General features: G+C 33.2%; 1 protein-coding gene across 1 annotated transcript in view; it reads right to left on the bottom strand.

Annotated features, from left to right (window-relative positions):
* LOC115886130 overlaps positions 1-18,973 on the bottom strand; it is a 143,949-nt gene that overhangs the window by 43,281 nt on the left and 81,695 nt on the right. Inside the window, exon 3 of the mRNA XM_030905203.1 lies at positions 6,981-7,054. Coding sequence (XP_030761063.1) covers positions 6,981-7,054 — 74 coding nt within the window. The remainder of the gene's footprint in view (positions 1-6,980; positions 7,055-18,973) is intronic.

The raw sequence follows: 18,973 nt of genomic DNA, 5'->3' as shown, positions 1-18,973 counted from the left end.
CTACTATAAATGCTAGTTGGGAGTTGTTTACGATATTCTCCGATGGTGACAGCACCGGCGGAGAATGCACCAAGCGTATTGGTTATAGTTTTCAATATTTACATTTCTGTAGCATTAGATTTTTCTAAAGCGATCATTTCTATGCTTTTATACCAATTTAAGCTGAATATTTGATATGAAAGGAAGAACACCAAGGATATGAGAAGTGCAAATACACTTAATCGACTCAAACTCAATGAAATCAGTTCCGAAAGGCACCAAAAAAAGCAAAAACGAATTTAGAAAAAAAAACTGAACAGGAAAAAGCTCGAATTCTCTCTTCTATAAAACGGATTTATCCGTTTTTTCTTTGTTTTATCCCTTAAAAGCCTGAGCTAATATCTTTGACAAATCTACCACGTAGAGGAAAAAACACGGAGGAAATAAAAACGAAAAAAAGACACTTTCAGAATACTTAAAGCTAAAATGACAAATTGTGGGTTTGTTTGATGTTTGAGGGTCATAATAAATTAACTTTACTAAAGCTTCGTTCAGAACCTCGCAATTAGTGGAATAAGTTAGTGGTTTCAATTACACTATATACTTTTTAGTTTACGATCATTCACAATGTTTGAAAAACACAGTTAAAATTAATAGAATATCCTAGCAACAGCTTGCGTTGGTCAGTTGTATCCATAAAGAAAGCCTAATATTTAGCTTATAAAACAATCAACTTTTGATTTCTAACCACAATTTCTCTTGATGGAGGATAATCAAAGGTCAAAATGACATTTCTCGCAAATTTTGAAGTATAATTAGTCGAAAAGTTTGATAACTTTTTCTACTAATTGAAAATGACTACCACTAATTTTGACGTTCTGAATGCTTACATTGAAATTAAAGGAACAAACTTCTACGCTAATTGAAACCACTAATTTATTCCACTAATTGCGAGGTGCTGAAAGAGGCTTAAACTTTTTCCACCAATTATACATAAAAATTGTCGCAAGTAATGTCATTTTGGCTTTTGATTGTCATCCGCCAAAATATAAAAATATCTCGACAGCGCGATGATGCGACTGTCCTCGTTACATCTTGAACGTAGCCGAACGCGAGCCGAGGTCAATGAACTTACCGGCCGCGATTACGTCTCTCCTTCGTTGTTTTAGTCGGTGGGTAATGCGGTTTTTGAAACACATCGCGGTATAAAATAAAAAATACCGTCGCGCGGCGCGATTGCCGATTCTGAGTGCGCCTGTAAAATAGAAATAATTTTGCAATCGTTCTTCAGTTCTATCCCAAGTAGCATCTATCTGACTTCAAACTAAATCTGACCTGAAGCGACGTCAGACTTTGTGCAAATTTAGGTCGGGTGCTCGTGATACACCCTGTGACGTCGCTTTCCTATTAAAAGCGACGTCGTTGGATCCGAGTCGGTAAACCCAACGATCTGTCGACGTACAAAATAACAACGTACCATTTTAATTAATTTCCCAACGTCGTTCCCACGTTGGCTTGCACGACGTACATATACTTGAACTAGCCCGACGTCTACCCGTTGTCCGAATAGGATACGTCTCACTGATAATCTCTAAACTAACGTCCAATTATATTTTGTTGTATTTTATGTTCATATTTATAACCTAATTTACGTATCTCTATTTATGTCCGTAAATACAACCCATTAAGTAGCATTTGCGACCTAATGAACATCATGAACATAACCTAATAAAAAGTTTTTGTAAACAAACTTAAATTTTTATTATGCCTAAAAAAACACTAAAGGCATTTAGACATTCATCTACATTTTACAGAAAGAGGTCGAGGCTTTTGCAAAATAATAATAGTAGTGGTGATGTCTTGCCTCCACCCGTAAATGCTTTTTATCCGGAAGAGATGCTGCATTACACTGGTGCATCTTAATTTCATTTTTTAGCTTAGGATACCAGCAGACCCCATCCTCCTCCGACATGTGAGGTTAGGCTTAAAAAAGTGCCATTTTTTTTTAACGAGAAAACTAAAACTAAAATATAGTTGCACAAATCCACAAATCACTGTTACGCAAAACGCAAAGTGAGGTTACGTGGCGTACGTTAGAATTATATACGTCATAATACGATTGCCGGTCGTCCGGTTTGATGACTTCGGTCGTGTGAGACGACTAATGTTGGAGACCCGGTCGGAATTGGTATATTGGTAGTTCATATTAAGTCGGACACAGAAATCCGCCATTCTTAACACGTATCCGATTATTATCAGCCATTTTAAAATCGTTTTTTGTTTTTAAAATTTATATTCACATTTCGATTTCTAGTAGAATAATATTGATAAGGTTGAGTTTGGGGGGAACCACAGTACAGTTTTATGATTAAACCAGCTAGAAAATTAAAAAAATATTTTGCGAGTTACTTTTTTATAGATATTTTTATTTCATAAATCTACCTAATTTTGAAGGCCGCTCGTTGTTTTCCGGAGTATTTTAATCAGATATATCAAGAAAGTGACTTCCGTTAACAAAACTGATGTCTGGATTAATGATTCAGAATTATTATAATATAAAATTAAATAGGCACTTATAGTTATATTCGAGGAGTGATTATGAATCCATTTGTAATTAGGTTGTTTGGTTAGGTTTTTATATATTCTTGGTAGCGAATATGAAACCAAACGTAACGTAAGTGCTTAGCGACGAATTTTAAGTGACTAAAATCCAACGTAATATGACGTTGGTAATTGGTAGAATTACATTCCCTATTAGGTCAGATACCGACGTCGAGACGACCCGAATCTGTATTCCCCATTTAGGTGCAAATAAGGGTCGTCAGGCAGTCGAACCGACGTTGGTATCCGACGTCGGGTTTATTGAACGCGACGTATACCCGACGTTAGATAACGTCCAAATGCTACTTGGGATGGTGTATTCAAAAAAATTAAAAACTATTGAAGAATAATCTCCACAGCATATTTTGAATATTAATACTAAATTAAAATCGTGTATTCGTCATTTTGGTGAAAATGTTTATAAAAGTGAACACTGGTTATGTGGTTCTGAGGCACTCAATAAACATTTTTGTTGGCCTTCTCTACTATTTTATCTAACAGATACGTTTACAGCTTTGTTTTTTTTTACCTAAATTCAGTTCTTTTTTAAATTGGTTTGATTATTTTTGTAACTTCAAAATTAAAAACTTAAATAAAAAAAAATTTATTGTGTTGGTAAAATTTTAATTGCAGTTACTTCTTATATCCCCTTGTATTGACGCCACGCTTCGCCGCTGGTATACCCTGTATACCCTGTATATAAATATTCAAAACTTCACAAAATGAAGTATTGATCAAAACCTATAATTAATTCAATTAAATTTAAAAATATATTTCAACATTAAAATCCATTTTAATAATGCCATAAATTCGAAAATACGGGCCAGAGTTTAAACCTAACAAAAGCAATTATGCAGGAAAGTCATTAAATATATAAAATGTAACCATTTAGGCATTTAATTATAATTAAATGTAATACTTGCCTATCAATTCTATTTTATATAACAATATATTTCAATTTCTATATAGATGAAAGCCTGTATTGGATTTAGTAGAAAATGTATTAAAAAGAAAAAAAAAACATTTATATAGTTCATATCGAATAAACTTTTAGTCACGTGATCAAGCTTGACAGGCACAGCGTTGCCAACTTTTACATATTTTCTTTTAATCAAAATATTTTAGAACACAAAAATAAATTAATTATAAATATACAGGGTGGTCCGAAATGTATTCCGGAAACTTCGGCAGCATATTCTGCACATAAAAATAAGTAAAAAAGTTTGTATAAATGTATGTCCTAAAATGCTTAGTTTCGGAGATAACAGGGTGTAGAAATTTCATTTTTATTTCGATTTTTTCCAAATAATTTCTGAAGTAACGTCAATATTTAGATAAAAATTGGTATCTGTGAGTTCTTTGAGATGACATGAGAAATTTGATTTTGATGTCAATATGACTGAATATTTTTTAACAGGTGTGAAGAGTAATAACTTTTCGTCCGTACCTGTATAAAACTACTGAGAAAAAAAATATACATTTACGACGTTTTTTAAGTGAAAAAGGTCTCTTGGTAAAAATCGCCATGAGTAATGGTTTTCGAGATATTTGGAATCGAACTTATCAATACCTGTCATCATTGACATAAATTAAACATGTTGACTAAATAGTTATTAGACTGAAATCATAAATTTGAAATGTTTTTGTGCCAAAAGTTGAACAGAAACTTTTTTATCATCATTTTTTGCAGAAAAAATTATGATTAAAGAAATAAAAATTTCCCAAATTTATTATTTTTTCAGTGAAATAACTATCTACCCATAACGTGTTTATTTTTCGTCAATAATGACATGTATTGTCTATTTCCATTCTAAATATCTTAAGAACGGTGGTTCGTAGCGATTTTTACAAAGAGATATTTTTTACGTAAAAAGTCACAGAGATGTATATTTTTTCGCTCGGTAGTTTTATACAGGTACGGATAGAAAGTTATTACGCTTCAAAACAGTTAAAACACACACGCCCTCTATTAGTAGGAGTCATATTGATAGCAAAATCAAATTTCTCATGTCAAAAAACTCCCAGACACCAATTTTCATCCAAATATTGACGTTACTTCAGAAATTATTTAGTAAAAATCGAAATAATAATGAAACTTATACACCCTGTATCTCTAAAAGTAAGCATTTTAGGACATAATTTATACCAACTTTTTTACTTATTTTTATCTGCAGAATTTGCTGCCGAAGTTTTCGGAATACAGTTCGGACCATCCTGTATAAACAGTTATTATTTACATCAACAAAACTCACCTTCTTAACAGCACTTAAGGGACATTACTAGCGCTTTCCCGTTCAAAATATTCTAATAAAGTTACGATGAGTTTTTTACGGCTATTAAGCTATCATGTACACTTCGCACTAAAAGAGGTTTCAAAAAGAACAATGTTCGACTGCAAGGTCTGCTATTAAGACTTTTTAAGCTTAAAATATCTCAACACAATTTATTTAAACCAAAAACTTCTAATACATAACTAAAAACGAATGACAATGTCGGGAAATAAATAAATAAATGTGGCAACTTGACATTTTTTACAGCAGAGCTACCACCTGCATCCCTAGCGGGAAGTTTAAATCCCAGTTCGTCAGCACGGCGCCGAATATGTCCATGGTTGGTAACAATGAATTTAAAAATTGTGCCTTCTATTACGTAACTAAAAATTTAATTGGTATCGAATATATTCAATCGTTTTAATTTCCATACATTTAATAATTAATTGTTTACTGTTAAATTATTTATATTTACTATTTTTCTCATTTAATTTAAATTTAAAGATTAGTAATAAAGTGTGGTAAAAATTCTGCGCTAAAGAAATAATGCAATGTATAAAGTGACTTGTGGAATTTACAACAAAAATTAAGATTTTACAAAATACCGTATGACCAAAAAAAAAGTCGTTGATTTGGCTTGGACTTTGAATAAGAAGACTAAGGAAGGAGCATAATGCTATCCATGTATTCATGCATGGTGGGCGGAAAAGGCACCATAAAAGCTCTCTAGGGTGGGGATCCTTGACAGTTCTGTTTGACGATTCATTTGACACATTTGAATTTGATTTGAAATTTTGTGGATTTGTCAGTCTTTATGGAGCTTATTTTATGTTATTTATTATATATTCTACTACGGATAGTTATATAAAGGTAGTAAATCTAGATGGAAATTGTGGCAGAACTTAAATTAACAGTGACACTATCGCGATTTATCGAAAAAGACTCTAAAATAGTTGGTTGTGTAGCGTGCGGTAGATCTCGGCAAAAATTGAGTGAAATAATGGAACAACTTTTCGCTAGTAAGTGACTATATAATATATATACGTGTAGTAAACCGATCATTTATGAAATTCGCTTAAATTAACTAAATTATATATTTTTCTTGCATTTTAGCTTTTATTTATTACTTGTCAAAGATTAGATGTCAAAGAATTTAGATACGTTAATTTGACTTACCTGCTTCAGTAACGTATCGGATGTTTGTGTTAATAAATACTTATTATAACTTATCTATTTTTATTAGAATTATATATTTTTATAACAATTTTAATAACCACTAACATTTATTCACAACGTAAAATAAAACAACAAATTATTGAGTCTACCCCACGTCTACCCTACATCATAGTTTTACATTTTTTAAATAAAATTCAGAATAAAATTAGAACGACACTGATAAACCGGAATTTAAGTCGGCCATATTTGAGGCCCATCGCGGTGTACCTAAGATTTTTGATATGCTCCTTCCTTAGTCTTCTTATTCAAAGGGCTTGGAAATGAGGATTGATGACATTTTGATGATGACAGCAATGACAGCAATCTTCATTTCACAGCCATCGTTGACGCCATTTTTTTCTCATTTATATTGTATTATTGTCAGGATCAAAGAAAGTAGTACATTGTGTTATAAGGAGTAAAAATGATCCTTTTTCTGACAAGGCTGTACTTTTGACATGACATTACAGGCGAGTCACAAAAAATCATTTTTACTCCGATTAGAACATGCTATTTTTTTCAAATGTCACAAATAATGTTTTAAACAATTTCAAACGTTACAAAAATATAAAAAGATTTAAAAGTAGTACCTAGTAATTATATATCGAGAAAATATGGTTATACTCGTTGAATTTTTGACACTTATGTCAGCTTTATTAATAATATAAAATGTTAGTATTTTTGTATTTAGACATAAAAATGCTTTACTTTTATGCCTAGGCGTTAAAATGACTTTTTTATATTGTCAATCAAAAATATTCATTTTTGTGACGTTAAAAAGAAAATATTAAACAATAAGATATATTTGATAAAAAGAACCGTAGTGTATGGAAAATTTTATAGATAGTATCAAAACAAAAAACTTAATGATAACTTTAGTAGGAGTATATTAAAGTCAAAAAAGCTGTAGCTTACCTCATTTTTAGAATGGGGTTCTACGAAGTAAATGTCTTGATGAGGCGAACAATTGATGATGCGACCTTTCATAGCTGAAACAAAAGAAAATAAATGTCAGTGTCCAATTGTTTTTTAATTACGTCTAGTAGACACGACGCTCGCGTAAATTAAAAGAAAAAATGACAGAAAAAAATGTCTTTTTTTTATCTTTGTATTAAAAATTGTGTGTGCACTATGTGCGCATATTTGAAGTGAACCTTCTTACTAACAGCTATTAAATTGAAGAATTTGAAGGATGTATTTTTTTTTTTTGGATGCTTTTCATACACTTCAAAAAAATTAAAGTTAATATAAAACTCTATGTATATACACTATTCTAGCTTTATAATTTTATAATGTTTTTTTATAATTTTTATTAAAAACGAAAATTCTATTACCCGGCCGGATAGCTGTGGCAAAAAGTATTACGCGTTCTTTATTTTAGTGCTGAAACTTTAATAAACACATATTCATTATATTAATGTACTAAATCATTGATTAATGAGTTGTACATTGTGACAATGAACAATGTTATTAATACAACGAACACACTACATTATATTAATGTACGCGGTTATTAATATCATGAATAAAATATTAGGGCTTAAATGTCCGCCATGTTGATCGGTTACTTTGGCACTTTAATAACGTCTGTGTGGTTGAGTTATTCAGTGAGGCTTTAGTTTCATTAGAGCGGTAAGTGTTCTCTTCAATTTTTTAAATATTTTAAATAAAATCCTATCGTATTGTAGTTAATTTGTTGTGTTGTCAAATCAAATTCCGCTGTGTGAGATCTCTGGTGTGGGTATTCATTAAAACAGCGGTTTCCAAATATGTTTCAGAAGATAAAAAAACAAAAAGAAGAAAAACATAGTAACAAAAGTCGAGGCATGGAACTGATTATGGTAAATTCGAATGTTCTTTTAATATTTGGCATTTTAATTATTTTGATATACGTCTTTTAGAACCGGAAGAAGATCTTGAGACCTACCTTCAAGCCCTCAAATTCGACAATTTAACATCGGACCCACTTGATGCGACTTGGAAAGCCTGTTGCAAATTCGTCTAGACGTTATCAAGTCTAAGGATACCGCTTACAATATAATGAAGAAATGGTCTTTTTATAGAAATCCCTCAGAATATCGACTGGTAAATTAATTTTCTTATTATAATTTACCTTAAAATTAATAATAACATTACTATTCTCTTCGTCGATTCGATTTTTTTAATTTTTAATTTGTATATGATATAGCGAGTTTAATAAATTATTATTAGTTTATTGCACTTGTTTTTTTATTAATAATCCCTAATGGAAAAATTTACTGTGCTCGTAAGTAAGTCGGCACTATTAATAACTTTGTAGCTAAGGGCTTGTTCAAATGGAAATCTTTTTATAGTAGAATTATTTCAGGTTGGCTGGGAAATGACTATCAATGACATTTCATATCAATGATAGCGATCTTCATCATCGATTATACAGTGTAACAAGAGTTACTAATAGTGTCGACTTTTAAATGTATAACTAAATAGGTTATGAAATTATTTCATTGTATTAATGAACCACTTATTGGATTATATTAACGAAATCTGTTCATTGAACCAATGAAAGTGTTCTTCAAATTAATGAACACTCTTCATTGATTTAATGAACTTAAAGTTCATAGAGTTAATGAATTACTTTTCATTGTGCCAACGAAATCGTTCATCGGCTCAAAATTAACGATTTAATTCATTATATTAATGAACTTTTTCATTATATTTATGTCGACTTTTGGTTCAGTGAACAAGTATTTCTTTTGAATAATCAAAATTGTCACTTTAAATTTTACATAACCAAATTGTCACTCTAAATTGCTGTCTTTTTTAGACAGATGTCACTTGTCTTGTCGTTATTCACTTCATTATTCGAATTCTCAGAATGTTGATAACAAAAGTTCCATCTTAAAATAAAGTTTTAATCAATCACAGTTGTTTATCTCCATCATTTACGGGATTAATAATACAGAAATTACAGCTCAATTACAAACAATTCATTATTTATAGTGATTTACAGTAATTTTATTAAATTATATGAATGTTCTCGTTGATTATTGGTTTGAAATAAATATGATAGTGTCCTGCAATGAAATGAGTTACTAATTTTAAATTCTAAGTCTCAGCTGGCAAATAAGCTAGATGCTTTACCTAGACCGTTATTCAGAAGCTACAAAAGTTTGAAGTAAAACACTTTCACTTCAAAAAAGTTTTTTGTGTTTGATGAATTGGATATAAAGAACTATTTTTTGGCGTATTCTCTTAATGTAAATCGAGAACTTCTTTGCGTGTACCTAAGGTTATATTTCAAGGTTAGAAACGATCTAAACCCCGATTTTTTTCACTTGCTGGATAACAGACAAGCCGTAAAATGAATAGGGATCGTTGGGGAAAAAACCGTATAAATTCTGGAGGAGCTCGTTTGCAGGGAAAATCTGTCCAGATATTGTGGAAAAAAGGTCGAAGGGGATTCGGGTTTTATTTGTTTAGGAGTTGGGAACTTGTCTCGTAGAGCGATTAAGGTAAAGTTTAGTTTCGGGAAAAAAGGGACCAATTAGTGTCACACGCGGCCTGATTTCAGATAGATTTCGGTGGATTAGAGTTACCAAACTGAGTAGTTTTTTCTAGAAGTTAAACAGTAATTACCAGGAAATGATAATATAATATTGGAAGTAAATGTTGCTGGAGAACCACCCATCTTTGTCGTTAAAGAATAATAATATATGGTAATTGCAAAACAATTTCCGATGCACGTGATCAACTTTGAGTGACAAGAGATGGCGACAGCGCTGCCAGATTGTGATGGATTTATGAGATGAATCTTAATTTAAAAGTGACAAACAATATATTTGTTATATAATTTTTTTTAAAGATTTTTACGTTTTGTTTTTAATTTAATAACTAATATTTTAGTAATTAATTGATTTATTTGTTTTATAGCTTATTTTACTTATTACATATTGGGAAAACTAGTCCATTATGAAGATTATTCTAAGCGTTATTATGGGTTATTTATTTATTTATTGATGTACAGGGTGGGTCAAATTCGACGCTTTTAAATGGAAACACCCTTTTCTATAGGAAATAGACGAAAACTAATATTGGTGTCTGGAGCTCAATTTTCATCAAAAACATGATGGTGAAAACCGCACATCAATATCTGTTACCGTTTCGGAGTTACGGGGTGTTTTTCAAAAATGTGCATTTTTAACAAATCGCTGTAACTTTTTTGCTATGGAAAATTTTGTATTTCTATGAAAACATTTCCAAAGCACCTTTTTACGTAGAATTTAATGGTTTAAGTATAATTTTTTTAAAATTAATAATTTAAGAGTTATCAACAAAAAAATAGATTTTTTATTTGGGACACTCTCTATATTTTTAATTAACGGAAAATAATTTAAAATTACCTTTCCAAAAATATAGCACACTTGATATTTTGTTATAATCCCCTTCGAAATACAGAATTTTTAAAAGTTCGCCACTAGTAGGCTTTGGACCCCTTATTGATGAAATGCCCTTAATGCAACCCGAAAAACATATTTTTCCAGCAAGACGACGCACCGCCTCTGAACGCTGAAGTTATCAGCAAATTTTTGCAGCCAATTTCAAGAATAATTGAATAGCTAACTAAGATCCCAGCCGTTGGCCGTCGAGGCCGCCTGACTTAGGGTCCATGGATCTAATCCTATGTATATATTTGCGGAAGAATAAAGGTTCCTTATTCTTCCGTATAATCTAGACAAGAATTAGAAATACTTAGCAGTTATGAGAGGGTATCTTTCACCCCCACTGAGTTAATGAATTCCGCGAGAAATGTTCAAAAACTGCCCCGTCTGTCCGTAACCGAAGACGGTTGATATGTTGGACACCTGTAGCAAAATCTCATGTCTTGGTTTGCTATTTATTTTTATTGTTATTAGATAGTTTAAATGTGTTGAGGTTGGTTAAATATATTTTAAATTGTTATAAAATTCTGCATCTCTCATAGCAAATATTATTTTCGTTTTAATTGATGCTCACAGCACAATGTTTATATACTCTATATCTCGAAGAGGAATCGAGCAAAATATCAAGTGTGTTATATTGTTGGAAAGGTAATTTTAAATTCTTTTCAATAAATTAAAAATATACAGGGTGTCCCATATAAATAATCAAATTTTCTGTTGATAAATCTTAAATTATTAATTTTAAAAAAATTATTCTTAAGCCAGTAAATTCTACGTAAAAAGGTGCTTTGGAAATGTTTTCATAAAAATACAAAATTTTCCATAGCAAAAAAGTTACAGCGATTTGTTAAAAATGCATATTTTTGAAAAACACCCCGTAACTCCGAAACTGTACCAGATATCGATGTGCGGTTTTCACCATCATGTTTGTGACAAAAATTGAGCTCCAGACACCGATATTAGTTTTTGTCTATCTCCTATAGAAAAGGGTGTTTCCATTTAAAAGCGTCGAATTTGACCCACCCTGTACATCTTATAACTCCATAAGTGGTAATAACAAGTAAGTGGGTGCTATTAATGCACAAACTAATAATCACAGAATTTAATAAAAACTATCATAGAAATTTGAAAGTGGTGTAATGTGCTTATCAATCAAACTTATCTATAGTCTGTGAAACGAATAACTTTGAATTTAAAAGTTCCCGCGAGCTTTTCTAGTGATAATTTTATTAGGTTAGCAACTTGCGGCCATGCTGACGCAATGCCGTCTCTAATATAACAGTCTCGGAACGAGATTTATGACGTCACGCTAGTTAGATACTACTAATAATACTAATATTCACACCTAATACTAATACTAACTAACACTAATACTAATATTCACACCACACTCCACATAATGTTTACTGAAATTAATAAACTAATATAAACTTGTCAAAAGATGACCACATATTTTTTTAAAATTATTATTCTTTAACACTAAAACTATCTACATTGACTATGGAGTACGACTTCAGCCATGAATATTTTATATGTATTTTTTTTTTCATATGACACAACACTGATGAAGGCTATAATGCTAGCCTAAACGTTTTTTTAACCAAATAAAAATAATGAAAAACCAAATGAAAACTTAATCAGCGTTTTTCCCGAACCTAAATCCCAAGAAAATCAAAAATATTAGAATAATTTTACATATAATATGACAGCGATCTTTATCTCATAGCCATTGCTGACGCATTTTTTTCTGTGATATTGTATTATTTTCAAATATAATTTTTCGAACATTGATACTTGCAAAATATACATATAAATTTTGTGAATGCAAATAATACATCACTACTAGTAGATATTGAATATTTTTTTGTTAAATTAGATCGATTTTAAAGCACCAAAATTTAAAATATATTTTATATTTTACCCACTATCTTATGTACCTATTCGTTATTTGTATATTGTAAAATATTTGCTGCATTTGTATGGTTCACAGTTTATTTGGCAAACTATTTATTACTATAAATAGGTATATATATATATATATATATATATATATATATATATATATATATATATATATATATATATATATATATATATATAAGAAAGAAATTTATTGGGCAAGTCCACAGAAAGATTAGTCATGATACATGACTAAAACATGACTACCCGTAGACACTCAGTGTTTCTGCCTTCCGGCTTCATCAATACGGGAGGAATCAATAAATTTCTTTCTTCGTTTTTTTATAGTTTCCACGATAACTTCCTTGTTTATTGTTTTCTCTGGGCCAGGGTGATAGCGGCGAGGTGTGTTGGAACGCCTCCGCGGCGGTTTCGGTAGTAACGCTTCAAATTGTAAGCTACTGCCGGACCAGCTGCAAATGGCGCCTTTGTGCCTCGTTTGCTTCTCCTTTTCTTTTTTTTTTCAGGATCGCTAGTTCATCGTTGCTGATTCCTCCCGTATTGATGAAGCCGGAAGGCAGAAACACTGAGTGTCTATATATATATATATATATATATATATATATATATATATATATATATATATATATATATATATATATATATATATATATATATATATATATATATATATATATATATATATATATATATATATATATATATATATATATATATATATATATATATATATATATATATATATATATATATATATATATATATATATATTGTATTTATTAACTGTATATTATGTATATTTCTATATTTTTTATTAACTGTATATTATTATTTTATTAACTGTATATTATGTATATTTCATGTAAACTATATAATTTTTAAAATACGAGGAATAATTATGTTTTCCAAGTATTCTACAACATATTTATTAATCCGTAGTATCTAACTAGCGTGACGTCATAAATCTCGCTCCGTGGCTGTTCTATTAGAGACGGTATTGGTCTGATATTTAGAAATATCGAAAGCTGATGACATTTTACTTTAGACAATTATTTTTTTATATTTGCCATGTTGTTAAAAAATAACGGTCAAAATTCAAAGTTATTCTTTTAAGGATTATACTTCTCTGACTGCAGTCAAGGGTAATAAAGGACATTTATTGTCACATTCTCGTTTAAAATAGTTTATCAGGGAAGCTACCAGCTCTTTGCTTCGACTGTTTAAATGCTTCGGCATATTTTCAACAGAACATATCAAGAAATGCAATACAAAAACTCGAAATTTAGATCTTAAAAGAACTGTTTGTGCTTGAAAGTACAATTTTTAAAAAAGACTATGAAAATAGGCAAAAAAACGAGAATTACTCACAAAGATTCAACAACAACACAATATTATACAAAATAATGACTGATATTAGGATAATTGTCGAATAATAAACGACAACCTTGCTGAAAACGGCGGCGTAGAAATAACTTTGAAAGTTGTGTTAGATAAAAACGTTATAGCAGTGAGCCACTTTTGAGAAATATCCGATATTAACGGCAAACATTGAACAAAAAACTTGAATAAATTATTTATTTCCTGCTATACTGTTGGAGCAGCTTTAATCTTCTGGATTCACTGGCACAGAGAATAAATATCCAGTCCGCTGTCCACTTAATCCCGTCTTTCTCTATCCAACTTTGTCGCATTCATCTTTGAAAACCACTCCATTAACTCAGCGCCTCTCCAGCGAGACACTCCATCTCCAATTAACTACCCATCAGAAAATCCCCAAAATCCATTCCCACCCCTTGTCCTTTCAACCCCCTTCTCTCCTATTTTCCTACCTTCCTCTATTATCCTTATTATCCTTCTATCAGTTGGACACAGTTGATTTCATTGTTAATTACTTACAATATAAACTTTATTTTTAGTTCTAGTATTTTTGTACATTTATTGTTAGCTCTGTAATTGGGTTTTTATCTGTTGGGTAGATAACATATTATTATTATACCTAGTATTTAATAAATAATGTGTATAAGGGAAATTAAAATAACTTTGGTTGTACATCATAATACGACCACCAGCAAACTCCATAAGACGACGCATGGTGTCATTGATGACGTGCAACGAAAGTTGTTCCAATTTCCCTTTATATAAAGTTGGTGAACCATTGAAGGCCACTGCAAGGAATAAACAGTTTTTATTAGTTCATTTATTGAATAAATGAAAGAAACAAATTACTAATTAACACTTTGTTTTATTGTGTAACATATACAGGGTGAGTCAACGATAAAGTCCATTATCTCATTTGTTTCAAGGTTTACAAAAAAATGTTTGATATAAAAGTTATAGGGATGGTTAAGATTAGCGATGGGAACTATCGAATGAATTAGACTATCGAATGGTTATTGAATGAATGATTTCAACTATCGAATGGTTTTATTCGAATAAAATCATTCATTCATTAGTATACTAAAGCATATGTCACAACCTCGCCGTGCGACTAAATGGTTATCGTTGCGCCACGACTATCGAATGCTTTTGATGAATGAAATTTAGTATTCGTTTGATTTTTGTTTGCGTCAGTGCATTAAAAAAAAAAAAAAAAAAAAAAAAAAAATCAATTTTTGTTTGCGTCAGTGCATTACCCTGTCCTCCCTACAACAGGGGACCCTTACCTACAGAAACCTGATGCATGGGATATCCCAAATAAACCTGCACCATGCAAAAGGGTCTTCTGCCACAATCACAAGACTCTTTGAGAAAAACCAACATGCAATGGTACTAGCCCAGGAACCCTGGGTATATCAGGGACAAATTAAGGGGTTGTCTGGAAAAAATTCCAGTGTAATATATGCTAACAAGCAGGAACTTCCCCGAGCTTGTATTCTTATAAGAAACAACATTAACTACACATGTGTTTCAGAATTTACAACCCGAGATCTTGTTCCAATCATGGTTCAACTAAATATCGAGGATTATAGCAAAAATATCGTGATTGCCTCTGCATACTTTCCGGGTGATGGGCAGACACCGCCTCCGGAAGTAGTGGAGCACGCGCGATTCTGCAGCCAACTGTGACTACCTCTGCTATTGGGATGTGACTCCAATACGCACAATGAGGTATGGAGAAGCACTAATACTAACACTAGAGATGAGTGTTTACTAGAATTCCTCTTAGCATTCAATCTTAAAGTTCTCAATATGGGGAACACTCCCACGTTTGTGACAAAAACGCGGGCGGAAGTATTAGATTTAACAATAGGGAGTGCTAGTGTAACTAGTTACGTAAAAGATTGGAGGGTATCAACGGAACCTTCCCTATCAGATCACAGAATCATCGAGTTTAAATTAAGAGGAATCATACTCCAAACGGAAACTCGAAGGAATCCAAGAAGAACCGATTGGGAACTATACCATACCAATCTCGTAGAGAACCTGGACCAAATAGATGCAGGTAGGGCTAGGAACCACCTGTATCTAGAATGGTACGCAAGGGAAGTCAGTGGTGCAATATTGGATGCATATGAATCTAGTTCCCCACAGTAAGGGCATACAAAAAGTAACAACAAGCCCTGGTGGAACAAAAGCTGGCCAATCTTAGATCGGAGGTCCGACGACTCTTTAACAGAGCCAAACCCAGCGGCGAATGGCAGCTCTACGCCGAGAAATTAACTGAGTATAATAAGGAGATTAGAAGGGCAAAGCGGTCTGACTTCAGATGCTTTTTGCGAAAACATCACTTCAACTACTTATGCAGCTAGGCTACAGAAAGCTATGGCCGAGAGTGGGCCCATTCCCAACATGGCACTTAAGAAAACTGACGGAAGCTACACGGGAAGGAGATGAAGAGAGCTAACCTCCTACTTCATACACACTTCCCAGGTAGCATATCTATTGATACGCAAGTAGCTCCGACCGAAACCCCACAATCCTCGCAGGGAAGACTGGGAGACGGCCAAGCTAGTAATAACAGAACAAAAACTGAAATGGGCTATTGACACCTTTCAGCCTTATAAAACAGCAGGAATAGATGGGATTTTTCCTGCCCTTCTAAAGAAGGGTCAGGAAATAGCTGCACACCATCTATTAAACATTACAAGAAGCAGCTTAGCGATGGGATATATACCAACCATCTGGAGAAGAGCGAAAGTCAACTTCATACCCAAAATAGGCAAAACTGACTGGGCTAACCCCAAATCATTTAGGCCTATTAGTCTCACATCGTTCATATTAAAAACGATGGAGAAAGTAGTGGACAACCATATTAGAGTAAATCATCTACAGGTTAAACCACTGCACGATAGTCAGCATGCATATAGAGCGGGTAGATCCACAGAAACTACTCTGTACCAGTTAACTGAGCTAAGACAGGCAAGCCTGGATAGCAAAGAAACAGCACTTTGTGCCTTCTTGGACATTGCAGTGAGGTACATTTGACAATATACCTCACAACGTGGTCAAGCGATCTCTTGAAACAAGAGGGGTGAACAGTACGATAATTCGCTGGTTTTGGGAAATGCTCTCAACACGAACAGCAGTTGTACCAAAACTGTAGTTGTTAAAACAACGCAAGGAACTCCACAAGGTGGAGTGACCTCCCCCCTACTGTGGAGCTTGGTAGTGGATGAACTAATGGAAGAATTAACTCTAGCGGGAATACACTGCATATGGTATGCAGATGACATAGTCATCATTGCACGGGGGAAACATGAAGGCACCCTGTGTGATATTATCCAAAGAGGACTCCGCATCGCTGAGAGATGGTGCAGGACTGTCGGGCTGAGTATTAACTCAGATAAAACAGCAGTAGTGCCATTCACCAGAAAGCGAAGTTTGAAAAACTTGAAAAGAATGTATCTAGATGGAAAGGAAATACTGCCATCGCTGGAAGTGAAATATCTGGGAATAACCCTGGATAGTAAACTTCTCTGGAACAGGCATATTAAGAACATTACTAGCAAAGCCACAAAGACTCTCTGATATGCAGAAGACTGGGGGGAAATAGGTGGGGCTGCGCCCCTAACATTTTGCGCTGGTTGTATTACCATGATAGTAAGACCCATGATTACTTATGGAGCAGTTGCTTGGTATACAAAACTAGAGCAACGTACAGCAAGGCAAAACCTGTGCAAAGTAAAGAGACTGGCATGTATCTGCATCACAGGTGCCATGAGAACATGTCCAACAGCAGCAATGGAGGTCATTCTAGACCTAACACCACTGCACATCGTCGTCGGCAGTTATGCCAATGCGACAATGATTAGAATGGTCATTGACGGAAACAGTACTGGGAGAATTTTCAGGTCGGGGGCTTGGAACACCCTCAAAAATAAAATTCCACTTCTCCACCTCCCAGTGGATGACATACCAATAATTTACAACTTTGAGAAACACCTCACTGTAGTATTGAGTAATAAAAAGAATTGGAAGAAAGAAACGCTTACTCAGCATATAAAAGACCATACCATCACTTGGTATACTGATGCTTTCAAAACCAAAGCAGGGACAGGGATAGGAGTATTTGGGCCGAAAACTAAATACTCCGAACTAATGGGCACCTACCCCAGTATCCTTCAGGCAGAAATTTACGCTATCGAAAGATGCGTACAATTTATCTTAGATAGAAACTATCGAAAACAGGAAATTGCCATCCTATCCGATAGTCAAGCAGCACTTAACGCGATCAACTCAGTAACCATCAATTCGAAGTTGGCCAAAGAATGCCTAGAGAAGCTTAACAAATTAGGCAAAGAAAATAAAGTCGGTGTAGTTTGGGTGCCTGCTCACCAAGGGATAGAAGGCAATGAAAAAGCAAATGATCTAGCTAGAAAAGAAGCGAACACTCCACTAACTGGACCAGAACCGTTCTGTTTTCCTAACGGGAACCAACTGAAAGCGGAACTGAAGAATCTGGAAGACTCCATCCGTAATATAGAATGGGTGTCCTCCAACGGTCTAAGACACTCGAAAAAGTTCCTCAGAACTTACGACCGAGAAAAATCAAAGGTTTTCCTTGATTTAAGTAAAAACAATCTTTGGATTGTCACGGGGTTTCTAACAGGACACTTTCTCCTCAACGAACACCTCAGTAGGCTGAAACTGAGAAACAACGGCGAATGCAGATTTTGTGGGGAAAATGGGGAAACACCAGAACACCTTATCACTGAGTGCGCCGAGACGACAACCATTCGTGCCATGAACCTTGGTACGTCTGATGTCGAGGATGGAGAGCTGGCCTCTGTGGAGCCGTCCAGATACTGGCTTTTCTCAAAGCCCTGAGACTGTATGATGAGTTATAACTCGTTATAACTCAAGAAAGGGGAACACACAATAGATCTGTAAGGTCGCGGTGATTAACTCCCCTTCTAAACATTCTACATTCTACATTCATTGCGTCAGTGCATTATTAGTTCTTCCAAATTTTTATAACTTCGCCTTGTAAATACTGTGCTATTTTTGCGTTTATTAAAATATTTAAAATACTAAAATAGTAGTTTTTTTTTAATTGACGATTGCGAAGTGGTCAAAATTTTTCCGAAAATTTGTGTGATTTTCCGTAGCCCGATCTTTCAATTATTTAAT

The sequence above is a fragment of the Sitophilus oryzae genome, unplaced genomic scaffold (assembly GCF_002938485.1).
Source record: "Sitophilus oryzae breed Bouriz unplaced genomic scaffold, Soryzae_2.0 scaffold_469_pilon_pilon, whole genome shotgun sequence".
Classification (NCBI taxonomy): domain Eukaryota; kingdom Metazoa; phylum Arthropoda; class Insecta; order Coleoptera; family Curculionidae; genus Sitophilus; species Sitophilus oryzae.
This window is presented reverse-complemented; position numbering and strand designations above follow the sequence as displayed.